We start from the raw sequence: 19,035 nt of genomic DNA, 5'->3' as shown, positions 1-19,035 counted from the left end.
TGGTAATTACACTGCACTGGGTACCGATTAACCATTTACGCCCATTTCATAAAAATTTAAGAGCACCCAGACTACGTAAACAGAAGTATGCTGACCTACACAAAGATATTGATCAGTGAATAAGATTAAAGATATTTGATGCACAGTTTTTGTGCTTGCAGTACCAGTATTTTTCATTTTGAGCCATAATATCTTTCCACAGTTGAAAAGTTGAAGAACTTGCAACAATGTAGACCAGACAAATGCATGCAAACAGATACAAAAATGAGAAATTCTAAACTTGCATTGTTGCTTGGATCCATTATATCCCATTCTAGAATGCAAGACTTGCAATGAATGACAAACACACATTTGGGAATGAACAACTGACAGTCTCCTGACAGTAGAGAAAACTTCAAAAATAAGCATAATTTCATGGCAACCTTTCAAAAAGAGTGCTTATGCACTTTTTGCTGTCAGTTTGCCTAACTTTGCTAGCATGGTTTTCATCACAAACAATGCACAAAGTAACTAATCAAAGAGAGTAAAGTATGTACTCTTGAAATTACAAAATGATGAAGGCATAAATCACTTCAGTTTTCTGACTCGCCAATACTAACTTCAAGTGATATGGAAATTAATAATTCCCTTCCCACCCCCACCCTACGAAAGGGAAGAAAAATGGGCGAATGTCCAAAGCAAGACCGCCTGCTACAGTTGTGCATTGGCACAGCACTGCACAAATTCTCACTTCCCAACCAAAGATCCCCCCCCCCCCATATGATGCCCCCGTGCCGCCTGTGAGCCGGGTCTAGGTCATGCCATATGTGCCAAGTTCATTACAATTGTAACCCTCTAAGACGATGACTTTGCCAGAAGTTCCACCTGCCTAACATCAAGTCCTCCTCTGCACTTCCTCATTTCTCGGTATGAGGAACTTTCCCCCTTACTTGAACATTCCTAAGTGTCTGCAATAATTCAACTGTTAACTGCAGACAATACTTATGGGAAAGTGACCCTGACAGTGTTGACATTTTGCACAAAGTGAATCAGAATGAATAATCTCTACCCTAAAGTCATCCCCAACATATCTATCACCCACGCACGTTCACAAATGAATGCTTTACCCCTTTCCCCCAACGAATTGACATCATTGTCAAGCTCAGCAACTCCAAAATTTTCAATCATATCAAAAAAATATGAATCAATTTCAAGACTCTACACTATGCATCTTGATGATAATATCCAGTGTCTCTACTAGATGAGCTTCAAAACGTTTAGCTGGATTAATTTCACCTGAAAATTACATAAATCATGACAAATAATTTGTGTGCCATATGTATTTCTGTCCATAGGTATGTATGAGAAAGTTCTGCACATTTGATTCAATGGCACAGAAAGGGGTAACAAAGATGCACAAGCTTGACAGTCCTGTGATGTCATAGTCATGACACCAGTTCCTACCTTGCCTTCAATGTCCTCAATCTTGTCCACGGCCGTCCTGCTGCTCCCATCTCCTCTGACCCTCAGGCCCGGTCCGCTCATTCCCGGTCCGCTCATCCCGTCCTCCTTCCGCCTCCCGTTCGGCTTCCCGCTGAACACCTCTTCCTCCTCAATCTCGTCCCCGACATCCTTGTCGGTGTCGTCGTCGCTGGGCAACTTTTCCCCATCCACCGCTCCCTCCTCCTCCCCAGCGCTCCTCCCGACGCCGAAGACGTCGTCGATCTTCTCCCGCGCCTCCTGGACCTCCTTGGACTGGGAGTCGCTCTCGATGGTGTAGGTGCCCGCTTCGCTCACGTTGTCCCCGCACCCCTCTCCTCCCTCGATATCCTCCTCCTCCTGGTAGTGGGGGTTTTCGTGCGTGTCCATCTCCAGGGGGCTGAGAGGGGTGGTCGGACTTGGGCTGCCTCGGGTCTGCTTGGACTTGTGGGTGGACTTAATGAACGTCCTCTGCCGCAGGTTTGTGGGAGGCAATGGCTCAGACAGACAGGCACCCTTGTTCTTGCGTTGCTGGTGCTGAAAGTTGGGGTCTGCTTTATCATTGTCACAAGCGAAAGGGCAAGACAAGAAATATTCTATTATGTCCTTTGATCTGATAAACAACTTCTGAGAAAAATATGAATGTATCCTCGGATTTCTGTAATATTAACCGTCCGTGTAATGTACAGCTACAAACATATCTACAGCTACAGTAAGAATGGAGTCTGCTGTCAAAATGTAAACTGGCTTATTTAGTAGTACTATGTGTTAACCATTTGTCATTGTAGTTGACAGTGTAAAGTGCTGATGCAATCAAATATGTCCTCCCTTCAGGCATGTAAAGTACAGTATATCATACTGTCCAGCAAAATGTCTGTGATTCACATTTTAATTGCAAACTTACACTTTGTCCTATTGAAATGTCATGTTTTCAGAATAAACATGCTCATGAGTGGTTGTCTTTCAATCAACAGTAGAGTGCAGATATTTAGGGTCTAGCCTATTTCTGTCAAGTCAATAACATATCAATCACACTTCTTAATTTCAGCACTGCAGTTCAAGACAACTATGTTTACAATATCACTTTCATCATGCTGGGGAGAGCAGCGACTGAATCATTAAGTAATGGATGAAGGTTTGCGTATTTAAAGCTATTAAATTGTTGGCATTTTGACAAAATTACTGACATTCATAGAGGTAGAAATTTACACACACACACACACACACACACACACACACACACAAACAAACAAACAAACAAGAGGCAGATTAAAAGGCTGTACACAACAACAACAACAACAAAAAATGCAGTTCCTTTTGACCTTCAGGAATTGAAGAGCCAGATTTGGGTGTGTCTTCAGAATATCTGGGTGATGTAATCTCATGCCAAAGAAAAATTCATGGCAGACCCGAGACTGTTTGTGAGTGTCAACCACAACACCACAACTGTTCTAAACAGATATCACCTTTTGGACTGTGTCATGCCGGGATAATTCATCCCTCATTGAGAACATCCAGTTGAAAACATTCTGACAGGAACTGGGGCCCCCATTGGCATGGTTTAAAAGGATGGCAGTACAGCAAGCCATACTTTGAAGGTAATGACCCTCTCTCATAACCCCTAATAGTTTCCCTATCATCAAGCCTGTACATGGCTATGCATATTAGCCCGTTGAGGACGGTTTGATTTTGCTACAACACACATTTCCCATAGACACCTGCCAGAGTATACTCGGAACTCGTCCTCAACGGTATTACACACTTGGAATAGATCACATTCAGATCTAATTTTGTGATATAACAAGAGACCCGCGGGTCTAGCGCTCACCTGAGTATCGCAAGTTCACCTTTCACGCAGTCACTAATCTATATTATTCACAGCTCTACCAAAATTTGACCAGGCATTCTCAAGTAGAAGATGAAAATGTACAATAAGGGCCCAATTTTTTTAAGATTCCTTAATTTGGGGGGATTGGGGCCCCCTGGGGCCCTCTGGGTGGGGCATGGTGCCCATTTTGATAAATTGAGATCCTGACCCCCTAGGGATGCTACCTGCCAAGTTTGACAAATATCCATCATGAGGTTTTGAGGAAGAAGATGAAAATGTACATTTCAGGCCCCCATTTGGACCCTTCCAACCACCCCCCCCCCCCCTACCCAAGAGGGGCACCCCTGGATCTCCTATGAACAAACTTGAAACTACAGTCATTAATGTACTCACTCATAGTATTATTTCAGCTCTATAACTTCTGATTCTAGAGAAGATTAATAAAGATTCCTTCATTTGGGGGGTTTGGGACCCCTGGGGGCCCCCTGGGTGGGGCATGGTGCCCATTTTAACAAATTGAGTTCCTAACCCCCTAGGGATGCTACCTGCCAAGTTTGGTGAAAATGGGTCATGGGGTTCTCAAGAAGAAGATAAAAATGTACAATTTAGGCGCCATTAGGACCCCTCCTCACCCCCTCCCCTGGGTCCCAAGGGGGGCACCCCTGATTCTGCCATGAACAAACTTGAAACCACAGTCATCAATGTACTAACTCATAGTATTAACTTAGCTCTATCACTTCTAGTTCTAGAGAAGAAGATTTTTGCGGATTCCTTAATTTTGGGGGGTTTGGGCCCCCTGGGGGCCCCCTGGGTGGGGCATGGTGCCCATTTTAACAAATTGAGTTCCTAACCCCCTAGGGATGCTACCTGCCAAGTTTGGTGAAAATGGGTCATGGGGTTCTCAAGAAGAAGATGAAAATGTACAATTTAGGCCCCATTAGAACCCTTCCCCACCCCCCTCCCCTGGGTCCCAAGGGGGGCACCCCTGATTCTGCCATGAACAAACTTGAAACTACAGTCATCAATGTACTAACTCATAGTATTAACTTAGCTCTATCACTTCTGGTTCTAGAGAAGAAGATTTTTACAGATTCCTTAATTTTGGGGGGTTTGGGCCCCCCTGGGGGCCCCCTGGGTGGGGCATGGTGCCCATTTTAACAAATTGAGTTCCTAACCCCCTAGGGATGCTACCTGCCAAGTTTGATGAAAATCGGTCTTGGGGTTTTCAAGAAGAAGATGAAAATGTAAAAAGTTTACGCACGACGCACGACGCACGACGGACGCCGGACGAAGGGCGATCGCAATAGCTCACTTGAGCCTTTGGCTCAGGTGAGCTAAAAATGGAATATTAGGCATCTATAATCTACATTTCTTGAAAACTGTTTCATTTTGTTTTCTTTTTAGATTTTCATAAAGAGAATAAAATATCAACTTGTCATCAAAGCAACATTTCACATGATGCGATACATTTCCTTCGCGAATCATTCACTAAAAGTAGCGGTTCAATATCTGAAAGTAAACTGCCTTCCAAAAACTGCTTTCACTTATTTTTTTTTCTGAAAACACAATATTATAAACATTTGCATTATATATCACTACCAAAGTTCATAAAAACTTTCAAAAGGTCATATAATCTGAAGAATACCTTCATGGGAATATAAAGCCGTATGTGATATCCATGTATATTTGAACAAAAAGTAACAGAGATATTCCCTTCCAAACATTTCATACTTTCAAAGTCTCTGTTCAGACATCATTTGCACAAACACTGCATCATGCTTTCTTTTATTTGCTTACAAAAGAAAGTGTGAAGTTTGTGTGTTACAGAAATTTATTTTTAGGTGCTTTTTCCAATCTGAACTTAGAATTCTCATTGCAAGCCTTTCAACGTTTGAGATAGAAGATGACACATTGGATAGGGGGGATACATTCTTTCATTTATCGGTAGACATGACCATGAAAGATTCCCCAATGATATTTTGGGATATATCCTGAAAATTCGGAAGAGCAGCTGTTAACAGGAAAACCCTGACATTTATTACACTTGTCCTATCATTTCATATGCTTGCTACATATCCTAAATGTATAATCCCATGTAAATGACATTCCTTTGAACAATGCAATATGTTGTCCATGCTAGTTTCTACATGCTTTGATAATTAAACAATTTCTTTCATTCGTACTTTTGCTTGTGTTTGTTTTTTCTTCTCTGTTCAGTGACAACATCAGAGTAAACTGTGCAATGAAGAAATATAAAGAGTAAGGAAGTAGACAGTCATGCCAAAAGCATATATATATCTGAACTCCTGATTCTAGGTCACTGTCTTTCCAAGGAGACTTCTAGCTCTTAAAGGGAAGGCAAACCCAAAGAGCAATGTGGATTGAGTGAAAGCAGCAAAATTAGTAGAACACATCAGTGAAAGTTTGAAGAAAATCTGACAATTGATGCAAAAGTTATGAATTTTTAAAGTTTTGGTGTTGGTACCTCTGGATGAGGAGACTACTAGAGGTTATGACGTATGAGTGGACAACAATAAAAAGAAAATATAAAGAAAATTCCATGAAAATTTATCTTTTTATGAAAATTACAAATTCCATCAACTTGATACTGACATATGTTAAGGGTAGCAATTATTAGGTGATACGCTATCAGCGTATCACCTATTGTGATTGTCAAAATTTCTCTTTTTTTTTATTCTTCTTTCTTTCTGCCACATTTTGTGTCGTCAATATCTCAACAATGACATTACGGAATAACATGACATTTTCAGTCAACATGTCTCATAACAATATCTAGCCACAATAAGGTTTTCATGACAGTAACATATCTATGACGTCATCTAGGCGCCATTTTGTGATTTTCGGACCTTGTCACATGATCGATCATAACTTCATAACTAGATATCATTTCTGTATCATTTTCGGTGGACATAAAGTTCAGGTCACGCTCTATCTTACATTTTAACGCTAGTTACCCAGGTCATCATTACGCGCGCGTTTGCGCGCGTTAAAATTTTAAAAGGCTCAAAACGACTTCCCAATGGGAAATCTCGAAGTTTCAGACAATTTTAAGCGTTTCAAACATTTTCTCGCGTGCGCGTCCGTCCGCGCAATTTCGCGCGCAGAGGGCGTAACTAACATGAAAATGCAATTTTTTTGACCGATTTGGATTTCTGATACTTTGAGTAACAATATTCATTGATTTCCGATCGATTTTGACCTATAACAAAGGAATGCACTGGTGTCAAAGTTGAAATTCCGCGCGCGCGTCTTTCTGCAAATATAGTGAAAAAACATGTCTTTGTTTATTTCGCCATAGCTCTTTAAATCGTCCATTGACCCTATATTTCTCTTGCATATTACAAAAGCATATGAATTGGAAATAACGTTTCAAGTACCGATATTGCCAGGAAAACTCATGACGTCATCATATCATCATCTGAAATCAAAAAAGTGGAATTAATTTTTTTGAGGTACTGTTTCTGACATTCATTTGCTCGTATCTCTGTTGTTTAAGCTTAATATTACCCCAAATTCAGATATGTTTTACTTTGAACATTTGCCTTTCAAGTCCATGTCATGGTTTTGAAATTTGATGACGTCATCATACTTTAAATTGTGATTAAAGGTAAAGACGCAAAATCGGACAAGTTTACGTGTTATGTCTATGGGAGGTGATTTTTTTAAAAACCATACATTGACTTGACAACGTTTAAGCACCTTTATCTCAGATGATTTTGCTTCATTTCCTCTGAAAATTAAGTATGTTGTAGCTGTGACAATAAGCTGCAGTAATCATGCATTTTATTCTTTGAAATCTCCTCATCAGGTTGACAATTTTGCAATTTAAAACTGAAAATGAGAATGGAATGCGGACGAAACGATTCCTGATTCATCTTTCACGTACATAAGTTTACGTTCCTCTAATTTTCTCGTCGAGACGTATGGCCGAGTGGTTAGAGGTGTCGTCACAGAAACGTGAGGTTGCACACGTACGGGTTCGAACCTCACAAGAGCACGAAAGAAAATAATAATTTTTTTTTTACTTTTTTTCTTCAATGGAGTACTAGACCTTCGTCCATGTAGAAGTCACGTTCGCATGTAAACACACCTATACGCACACACTCACACAGTATCCCTTTGTTTATCGTTGGAGACTGCATTGCTTCGACTGCTGCAAAATATTGCAGGCTGGGCTTTTCAAGCTGATCATGGTATATTGTAATAAAATGAAATTTGTTCATATCAATTCAGTAACACAATGTAGTCGTGGTTACTTTGTGCTGATTTTATACATGTAAGAAGCTATACATTGTAAAAAAGGTATTTGAATTGTTCCTTTAAGTCAGTCTTCTGTATTGATGATTATTTGTCAATTAGTGGTTTTTGTGGAGTTTCAGATAATGATAAAAAGTATGTATGATAAGTGCAGCGATACTTTCTACAGTTAGTTCAAAGTTGTGTTACAGAGGTTTGATACATACATTTAGCATTGTGTTTGTGTGTCCACGTGTGTATACAGGTTGGCCATATGGCACATTCTAGACAATAAATCTTAATTAATTAGCAAACGCGATCAGCTATGGAACTGAATATGGTACTAATGTATGATGTTCATGATTCTCATTAAACTGTGACGAGTTTAAAGAGATAGCTTAACTGTGTGTAAAAATAAAGCAATAATAAGGAAATTTTAAGGGAATTTGATAACCATACCTATAATAATTTCATACAGGTACTAATAGCTGCCTCATATTCGTGTGATTGATCGTCATGTCAATAGCAAACTGACAACGTACGATTAATACATTATACATTAAGCAACTGTCTTTCAAATCCATATCGATGTTTTCTACTTTGATGACGTCATCATACTTTAAATTGTGATAAAAGTAAAGACACAAAATCGGACAAGTTTACGTGTTATGTCTATTGGAGGTGATTTTTTTTTAAACCATGCATTGACTTGACAACATTTAAGCACCTCTATCTCAGCTGATTTTGCTTCATTTCCTCTGAAACTTTAGTATGTTGTAGCTGAGACAATAAGCTGCAGTAATCATGCATTTTATTCTTTGAAATCTCCTCATCAGATTGACAATTTTGCAGTTTAAAACTGAAAATGAAAATGGAATGTGGACAAAACGATTCCTCATGTATCTTTCACATACATAAGTTTACGTTCCCCATATTTTCTCGTCGAGACGTATGGCCGAGTGGCTAAAGGCGACGTCTCAGAGACGTAAGGTTGCGGGTTCGAACCCCACAAGATCACGAAACAAAATATTTAGCTATTTTACTTTTTTTTTCTTCAATTTTGTATTACATATTCGTCCATGTAGAAATCACGTTCGTATATAAACGCACCTATACACACACACAGACACACACACACGCCATATCCCTCTTTTTTGTGTGTTGGAGACCACATTGCTTCGACTGCAGCAAAATTTTCCAGGTTGACTTTGTCAAACCGATCATAGTATGTAATGACGACGACTGAGGTGTTGTACTTTGAACAATTGTCTTTCAAGACGATGTCATTGTTTTGTAATTTGATGACGTCATTACACTGAAAATTGTGATTAAAGGCAAGGTATCAAAACCAGCCGATTATAGGTTTGATGTCTGCGGGACGTATTTTTCCCAAGTTGCCAGAAATGGCATAGCGACCTCAGTCGTTATAAGGCCGCTTTTCCGTCTAGCAATCCAATAGATGGTCACACGGCCACGTTAGTTGAGTGGGCATTGACTTTCCCCCTGTTACATCTATACATTGTTTTTTTTTTTTGTCTTACCATTTCCGTGTATGACCCGTGGCCGAGTGGTTACAGAAACGGTTTCGCATGCACGCTCAATATAACTTCAAGGTGCCTATATCACATTCTTTTCTTGTCGATCACAGATGACCGTCATCTGATGACCACAAGCGTATCACCTAACTCGTCCTCAATGTGACGAGTTTTCATGTCTCGTTCCTTCTGCTTTCTGAAAGCGGTTAGTCAAGTGCTCTTTCAAAATTCTAGAAAAATGAATTTTCGTAATTTCCTTTATATTTTCTTTGTATTGTTGTCCACTCATACGTCATAACCTCTAGTAGTCTCCTCATCCAGCGGTTCCAACACCAAAAACTTTAAAAATTCATAACTTCTGCATCGATTGTCCAATTTTCTTCAAACTTTCACTGATGTATTCTACTAATGTTGCTGCTTTCACTCAATCCACATTGCGTAAACAAATACATACTGCTACTGAACGTTTTCGACGTGTACTCTTTGGAGTAGAAAGTTCGGAGTATTTGTTTAACGCAATTTTGAAGTTTTGTACCACCAAGCATCTCAATCCACATTGCTTTTTGGGTTTGTGTTCCCTTTAAAGCAAAACTCTAGTTGGGGGGGGGGGGTGGATTAGATTGTTACCCCTGAGGGGTGTATGTTTACCATAGTAGTTGGGAGGAGGGGCGTCTGGGGTGGCCTGCTTGGGGGTGCGTCTACCCCCTCCACCTTGCCATGCTTCATTCCTGGAAGACAGTGGGGAGGCACGGGGGCTCTGTAGGAAGACACAAACAAATTGCAACTGAAAGTTTCTGAATTGAGTTCCACATTCAATGAAAGATGTGTGAATCTGCATACCTTGTATACTGAATACATGCATGGATACAATGTATGTTGCTTACACACTGTTTGCACAACAAATTAGATATTTTGCGCGATCACAAATGACAATGTTTGATATTAAGTACTGATTCCTTATTTTTCTTGGGGGGGGGGGGAGGAGGGGAGTGGTAATGAGGACATTCTAGAGTGGCAATAAAGCTCAGGATACTGGTATGTGTGTGTATGTGTGTGTATGTGTGTGTATGTGTGATTTGAATCCAGAAATTCTCAATGCATTGTCAACGTGCAGACTCAGTAATGTGTGTGATGTATATTCACATACAGTAGATACACTCTTGTGCTCTATGTCGCACCATCAGTCACATTACCGCTGGCCTTTATGTATCGTCCGTGCAATACCCAGTGAGTAATGTGTGTGATTTAGCGTTCATGTACAATCATGTGCTCTATGTCATACTATCAGTCACATTACAGTATTGGTGCATCATCAATACGCTGGCCCAACACTACATTGTATGTGTGATAACAGTCATGTACACTCATGTACAGTATGTCACACCATCAGTCACATACAATGGCTCACAACATCATCACCGTGTCCTAAATACATTGTGAGACTCAGTTTGCCCAACTGACGCAGACCAGCAATCTTTCTACCATAAACTTAAAGATGCTTTTTAGGCCATGACTCATAATGCGTGACTGCTGCTACTGTTTGTTTGTTGTTTTGTTTTTTTCCATCTTCTCTCTTTCTGCCCTTCTCTGGCTATACCCTTTGTACATGTTGCATGCAGAGATGACAACCTTGTGAACAGCACTGCAGCATTCTGAGAGCTAGAAAGCTGTACTTTCAGTGGAAAACAGTCTTTTTACCTCTCATACAATAGACAGACCTGTGTAGTTATACAATTTTGCAAAGACAGTATTTTCCATGAAACCTGCAGCATATCTGGCAAAAAAAAAGTGCATAATACTGCAAAAAGTATCAGTTGGCACCTCCGTGCATACCATGTGAAGTTCAAAGTAGACCATTCCATGCTATAAACTCTTTTTTTTTCTTTGTTCAAAGACTGTTAAACAGTGTATTACATGGTGCTATGCCTAAAACTAAATTTCACCAATGACAATGTATAGATATGAAGTCACCACTAAGAGTATCAGACATTCATCTGAGCTGAAAGTTTTTGCAAGCATATGTCCAAGATAGACAAAAACAAAACTGGAAGATACAAATGACAAAATTGCATAGCTGGCTATGATCCCCTCCCCCTTATGTCGATAAGAAATAAATACAACTTACAAAACTCAAGTAAAGCATCTGAATTTGGGAAATCTGAATACATAATACCAGCACAAATTACCGAAACTAAACTTCAATGCACTAGCTTGACAAAAACAAAATGGCCAATGGCAAAACAAATCAGTAGCACTTACCCTTTTGATACAAAACATCTGCATCATGACTTAAACTCGCAACATGCAATTCGTGACAAATAGCAGCAGTACCCAAGAGGCGCATGAACTTTTCACAGATTGTTATCAGAAAGGCCCCAAAAAGTATTCTCAAGTTCTCCAGCATCCATGAATGTCTCCTTCCAAGAACTAGGAGCACCAAGTTGCACTTGTTTCTCTCCCCACTTTGACTGCAAATGCCAAAATTACTCCCCTCTCATTCTTATTCTGACACAAGAGACACTCTATCCCTCCCCTTAAACTCCCCTCCCCCTCCCCCAAAATCTATCTGTCACCTTATTCTGACTTGTGAAATAGGCCAGGGTAAGATCCAGATGGGTATATAGCACGTCTTCAAATGATTTACTCGCCAGGAAGCACTTAGAACAGGTGCAGGCTTAACTTTGGGGGGAAGTTTAATTTTCAAATATGAATTGGTTGTTTTTCACCAAGTCATAACATGGCGACACACTGCGTATTGCATCAATTACTCACTTGATTAGCTTTAATTGTAAGAAGACTGCAGAGTGCTTCCATCAAACTTCACGTTATGACAAGATGTGTGCACTTTCCTTTCACCTCATATTCATCCAATTGGTGCTATTAACTGATCAGTTGACTGATGAGTCACAACACTAACTCTGATTCTATTGTGAGTTCACATGACTCGTAAATGTTATAAAAAAAATAATGTAAATACATCCCCTTAAGAGGTTTACAGGGCACCTCACATTGTGATGACAGTTGAATTCACACTTGCTTCTGAATTCACATTTCATTTCTGTTGTGAGTTTACATGACCCATAAATAAAATGGCTGTATATCCATCTCCTTGATGGGCTACTACAGAAAGGATCAAAGGATCCTGTATGAGAAAAGCTGCGAACATACAGAAAAGGCTTGACCATGTGTGAAGGAGCAATTAGCAGTTTGCATACTAGGCAAGAAAGAATATGCAATCAGTGTCCTCTGCATACGTTTGTATCTTGTGTTGGAAGTTGCCAGCCTTTTGTGAGACAAGCCCTCTGGTATTTTCCAGTGTATCAAGACAGGGTTCGAAATTGGCGATGGTCCGCTGGCCATTGGCCACCCAAAATCACGTCGGACTAGCTAAAAATCATAAAATTCTGAAGTTACTAGTCCGTCTGGCTAGCCAAAAAATCGCTTCAGTATCAAAATTGATTCTAAGTAGTCCGCCTGGCTAGTTAAAAAAAAAGTTAAGTGCGACCCCTGCAAGACAAGACATTAATGGCAAAATCACTGAATTAATGTGTGTGCATTGATGACATTTGTTTGTGGATGAAAGTTGGTGATTATTGAGGAAACTGCCATTGTTGCCTGTAGAAAGCAAAGCCTGTGTATTTGGTAGCTGGATTCATTTTGTCAGGAACTGGTTTGATTTTCTATGTGGTGGCTAATCACACACATTTCCAAATCACATAGACTATCCAGTCAGTTACAACAAAATGTCAAGACTTTGTGATCTTGTAACCAGCTTTATACGAACAACAAGTTGGCTCCAGGTGGCCGGTACAATCACTATTTCATTGTAAATCAAATACAAACATTTAACCTTCAAAATATTAATCATAAAACGATACACTGTACTCTGTCCCTTTCTAACATACCATCGATCATTGAGAATTAAAGGTTTCTGGGACAAACACTGCACTAGGGCTTTCTACAGCTCAGTTGGTAGAGCACCGGGCTAGCATCCGGAGGTCTCAGGTTCGAATCGGAAATCCCGATGGAATTCCATTTTCTTTGCTCATTTTTCCACTACCTTAATTTTCTTACAACTAGGCTAGGTCTTTTTTCATTCTCCTACATAGAAAGACAGAAAAACGAACATGTATAAATGGCAAGAGGCACTTTGGCAAGTAGAACTTTTTTTCACATCTTTTAATCTTTTAACTCATGCAACAGTAGCAGATCAGAATTGCCAGGGGATATGACTCTAACATATGTCATAAAACACAACAAAAGGAAATGTCAATATCATTCCAGCGACAATTGCTCCCATAAATATCTGCATGCTTAGCCAAACATAAATTCTACCCACAAATATAACCCTAACTCTAATCCTAATCCTCGCATCAAACTAAGCCTAAAACTCTATCACAACCCTAAACCCTAGCCATAAGTCCTTGGATAAAATAAGACTGGAGAAATTGTCACAGGAGCAAATGTCATGTCACCCCCCCCCCCCCCCCCCCAACAGAGGTCAGGGCCTGAAAGAGTTCAACTCGACTGGGTCAAGGTGAGACGTACATGGATGTTGTTTGAACCACTGACCTGCATGGTCTCTTCCTCCAGACTCTTCTTCATCAACCTCTCCGCCTTCAGCTCCTCCATCATGCGCGTGCTCTTCTCGATCTTCTGCCGCACATTCTGCGGGATGCAGTTCTGAAGGCTGTCCGGCCGTGCCACCTTGGGGGCGTCGTCTGAGCCGAAGTCGATGGTGAAGCCGATGGACTTCTCGTTGGCCGCCATGAGGGTGATCTCCGCCTGCTCCTGGGGCTGGGGGATGGTCCTGGAGGGGGGCTGGGTCGGGCGGAGGTCCGACGACTTCTTGTTGTAGATGACGACGGGGATGTCGCGCTCCGGCTCGTGGCTTGCAGCCGAGAGCTTCGTGGGCCTCTCAATGGGGGACGATGATCCAAGAGGGTGGTTCTCCTCTGAAGAACCTGGAGATTGACGAAGATCAACAGTATCCATCATGACTGGCACTGACTGGTGAAGACAATTCTATACAGGCAATTACTGAAGGTAACTACTGCATCCTTGCAACAAAGTCAACAGGACACACATGTACCCTCTGGACTAGGTGTTTGACACCTAATCGGAGATGTCCATTATGACGGCAATCTTGAACTTCTATCATATTAAGCTTGAAGGGAAAAACACTGAACATATTCACAGATTAGTTTGAGATTCTATATAAATGACCAAAACGAGAAAAGAGCAATGCTATTTGTAAAAGTACAAGCCTCATGTGAGAAGCAAGATCTTTGTGTGCAAGCCTCTCCTTTTGGTGTCACATGGTTAACACTTTGAATGAAGAACAAATAAATCCGACAAGGCAGCACACAAACTCTGAACCCTGGACGGCCTATGACTGTACACACACACACCACAGAGACAGACACGCTCACAGGCACAGGCACAGGCATGCAGACACACGTACAGACAGACAGACAGACACACCTTGAGTGGAATACGTGTTTGCTCGGGGTCTCACGTCGTCCGGCGTAGCGCTGCCCTCTGGGGAAGGATGGTCCTCCTGGTCACCCCACCATGCCGGTTGACCATAGAGCGCTGAACCATGGGACTGGGGTCTAGGATCTGTAGGGGGAGAGATCACAAGCCAGCACATAGGCTCAATGTCACGTACAGAGCTATGTCTCACTGATGAACTGATAACTCAGCATGACCTTGGTACTTCCCCCTACTCTCATCTCCCCCACCCTCACCCTACACCACACACTCTCTAACACACGTCCTGTCTCTTACGAAACCATTAAGCAGTTGCTTCCATACGTATTTAATCTGTCAATGCAACTATACTCTGATTCTTCGAATGCCTCCTTATCAATGAACATTTACAAAGATTGTTGTCTAAACAACTGCTTGACAAGGAGAGGAGAGGTCAAATTCACTTTATCGATACAACTGGAGAAATCTTGGGCTACACTGTTGAATTACACAACTGATATCCACATCAATCTATTAACACACACATTGTACTAAAACAGTGTTGTAGTTCAAAGGTTTATGTACAGTGCAGAACACACAATGTACAGTGTACATGCTATTTAAACATACTGTTATAGAAGGCCCAAACCTAACATTGCGTGGAAGTACTAGAGGTGTACCTCTTTTTCTTTTTTTTTTTTTTTTTGGTAACACAATCAGGATCAAGCAAACAGAAAAAAATCTATGTCAGTTCTTGTTCAATATCATAAGTGATAAGTAGCTATTTTCTTAAAAGTTATTGAAAATATCCATGAACTTGGATATGTCTTATACATTTGCCCATAAATATACAGAAACATGACATCAATACAAACTATGTTTGGCAGTTTTCAATGATGGGGATATTGTTCACCTTACACAGAGTCAAGAGGGAGAAGCTATCAAACATCCAATGCTAGGGTCATCTGCACTTGATATGCACAGTTTCTTAATTGATATTCCAAGACTCTATTATCGTTGCTCTTACAGGGATTTTTGTGAATCCATGCAGAGCAATTGAACCATCTAAATATGTCTGTTCCACAGCAAAGAATATGATTTACCAACTTCTTTTTTTTTCCCCCCATGGGTCATATCAACACTCCACTCAGACGACTAAACATCTGCTTCTTGACTCACTTCACCATGAACAATTTGCAAGTTCAAATCCCTAACATTCTCCAGAAAACGAGGGGAATCTTCTTTGAACATTAAAAACAAGGACTTGCTTTTTGTGCCAGGGTTTCCTTCCGTTCTAAAAACTGAAGAAAGAGTCAATGACACAGTCTTAAAGATCATGACCATTTTCAACTTCTCACAGCATACAAGGATGTACAGCCCTGGATCATTCCAATTGTGCAAGAATTGTTGACATCCTGTCAATGCATTGCTCAATAGGATCTGTGAAAGGTCAAGACTATTATCAGTCTTACTGGTATTTAGACAAGTACAGTATGCACTATGTGCTTTGTTGAAGGGTAGGAGCCTATTCAGGCAAACATTGCCACGTGTCATATATGGCAACTGCACAGAGACATTTTGTAGGTTGACTCTTCATGGCAAAACATCGGAACATGGAATAATTGCATTTCAAAAGGGTAAAGACAAGAAATAAGCAAGCAATGACAATGCTACTTGCCTGCCTACACACTACCAACAGAAGATAATTTAGTATTGTGGAGGGGGTAGGGGGAGACTTAATCATGAGGGATAATATCATCAGGGGCACAGTAATTTATAATGCAGGTACCCCCCCCCCCCCCCCCCCCCCCCCCCCCCCCCCAGTCATACCCATCTTGTTTGCTCAACAACTGTCTCAAACAGTCAGGAGCCAAGCCTGTCGCTATAGCAACTGGAGTGGTTTGAATTGTCACTTTTGAACACTTGATGCCCTGGACGATTTGACTTGTTACACCATCAGAACACGGAGGTGTGAAGCCAACAAATTCAGATGGAACCAAAATTAATATACTTGAGAACCATGCCTTGCACACTGGAACTGAAAGTATCTGCCTAGTCTAACATCAAGTCTTTATGAGAAGACAAAAGAAAATACTGCAGGAACACTGCAACAAACTGAAAGATATCATAAAGTGATGTGCACTTGTAGGAATATCATATAAAAATCATATCAAAGGGAAGGATGTTCTTATCAGTCATCATGAGTCATTGGAACATGACATCAAATGTCCTGTATTTTTTTTTTCTCGCCTGCTTCTCTTAAAACTGATATCACAGTCACATATACATGTAATGCTGATTATGATCTCGGCCCTGGGGGCTGCAAAAACCTAAACAAATGCTAACTAAGAGTGAACATAGAATTCATGGATGTGATCTAAATATGTGTCCTAAATGGTGGATCCTGCACAGCTATCAAAGAGTGAAACTGAATATTATATAAATGATTAATTTCAAACATAGTGCTCAATTCCTATGGCACTTTGCAAAATTAAAGGGATGGTACAGTATTGGTGGAGATGAGAATTGGGCTTTTAAATTTTTGCATGATGCCAAGAAAACACTTATGAAATAGTACAGAGCATACCATTTTAAGAGGAATTCAAAGTTTATTTGATGAAATTCGGGTTTGGAATGACTGAAACATCCAAAAACAAAGTAAAACAAAGCGATCGTATAATGAAGTGTGGGTCCCACACTTTATTAGAATCGCTCTGTTTTCGATATCTCAGCCATTTCAAAACCAATTTTCATCAAATAAACGTTGAATTCCTCATGGAATTACATGCTCTTTCATATTTCATAAGAGGTTTCTCATTATCTCACCAAAAAATGTTAAAAACCTAAAATTAGGTCTCAACCAAAACTATATGATCCCTTTAAGTTCTAATAGAAATGTCAACACAGTAACATTCTTAAACTATCAAATGCACACATTAGATATGACGTTACCACTGATGAGAAAATTTGTACTGTCTTCACATTACGCTTTCTGTATGCGCACAATAGAGCATACAGAACAAATCGTGTATGAGACAATCTTCTCACAATGACGAAACATGATACCCAGCACTTAAAGCGTCGCAGCTCCACACACTTAGCTGGTAATTAGCCACACTGACTCACAGATTAAGTGATAAGACAGTCCGTCATCTTTCTAGATGTTGTACTCGCCCCCTGTGAGAAGCTTTAACCTACGTGCTTCACGTCTTATAGAGTCCTTATGACCACTACCTCCTACAAAAATTTATCCGCACAAAAGCTAAGTCCCAACACATGTTTTTCCTTGGAAATCATATAATGTCTACTGTAAAAGCAGAAATTTTTGCACGGGCAATTTTTGCGCTCGGCCGGAAATGTGACCCTGCATCACAAAACCAACAAAAAGTCGCCAGACATGGATTTTTGATTAAGGGCAGATTCTGAAAGAGCAGACTCTAAGCTTTAAAATTATGTATAACTCAATTCAAATGGACTCCCCTAACCTGCCTGAATACTGGAAAGAAAGCACACACTCTGGAAAAGTGTGAACTGAGAAAAGGGGCTTTGAAGTACAGGGTCTATTCAAGTGCTTAATCTTTACAAAGCCGCGCTAGCTGCGCAATGAAAGGGACAAAACACACAATGTCAACCACTGGAGCAACAACAATGAAGGGATTATCAGATTAAGCTGGAATTTAGCATGTTCTATGGACACATTCTGTCCATGATTAATGTGAACTTACAAAGTAGTGGCACTATCCTTTCAAAAGTTATTAGACTTGAAAGTGAAGAGTGTGCTAGGGATTTCAAGAAATGAAAAGGGACCTCAAAGACATACCTGATCATTCTACTCTCCCCCCCCCAAAAAAAAAGGGTTGTAGAAAAACTGCTGAAAACACACTTTCCCATTTGTTTATGATCCCAAATCAAAAAATAATGTGGAAGAAAGATAGCTCTTTCAGAAAATATGAAAAACTCAAGATTGACTTCGAAAAGTTGACCCATTTCACCTGTTTTGAGTCCTCACGTAAAAGCAATGGGTGCAACTTTTTGTTTGTTTGTTTTGTGGTGCACGGTCGCAAATGATATATTTCATGTGTTTTTAATTCCACAGAATCAAAACATAAAATAGTGTTACATACACTGAGTAACAAGCAAAAAAGTTGCAGGCTAGTTATTTATTTTGTGAAATGTGCAAAAATATCCACACTGCAAAAATTTCCACCTTTGGAGTATTAGACGTATCAATAGTGCCCTACATTGTTCCAATATTCAGCAGTATGGGTGTAATCAAACATTCTTTCAAGTGTTCAATGCACTCTATGTTTCCATGTATTCTTGTCATATATTCCTCTCTTCTATTTCTGTAGTTTCTTACTAACCTATAAACATAATCCCATTGAAGCACTGAACAGATCACGCTGTCGTCTTACAATAAAAATTTTCACTTCACTCCTGTAGTGAGTGATACCCATTTCCTTCTTGTCCTCCAAAGACCTTAAT

General features: G+C 40.3%; 1 protein-coding gene across 1 annotated transcript in view; it reads right to left on the bottom strand.

Moving 5' to 3' along the window:
• LOC139723249 (uncharacterized) overlaps window positions 1-19,035 on the bottom strand; it is a 77,832-nt gene that overhangs the window by 25,186 nt on the left and 33,611 nt on the right. The window contains exons 6-9 of the mRNA XM_071634507.1: window positions 14,563-14,700; window positions 13,651-14,042; window positions 9,727-9,835; window positions 1,444-2,009 (exon numbers count right to left, since the gene is read on the bottom strand). Of these exons, the coding sequence (XP_071490608.1) occupies window positions 1,444-2,009; window positions 9,727-9,835; window positions 13,651-14,042; window positions 14,563-14,700 (1,205 nt within the window). The remainder of the gene's footprint in view (window positions 1-1,443; window positions 2,010-9,726; window positions 9,836-13,650; window positions 14,043-14,562; window positions 14,701-19,035) is intronic.

This window comes from Diadema antillarum, unplaced genomic scaffold, assembly GCF_040938485.1.
Source record: "Diadema antillarum isolate AM-2024a unplaced genomic scaffold, OU_Dant_1.0 scf00000183, whole genome shotgun sequence".
NCBI lineage: Eukaryota > Metazoa > Echinodermata > Echinoidea > Diadematoida > Diadematidae > Diadema > Diadema antillarum.
This window is presented reverse-complemented; position numbering and strand designations above follow the sequence as displayed.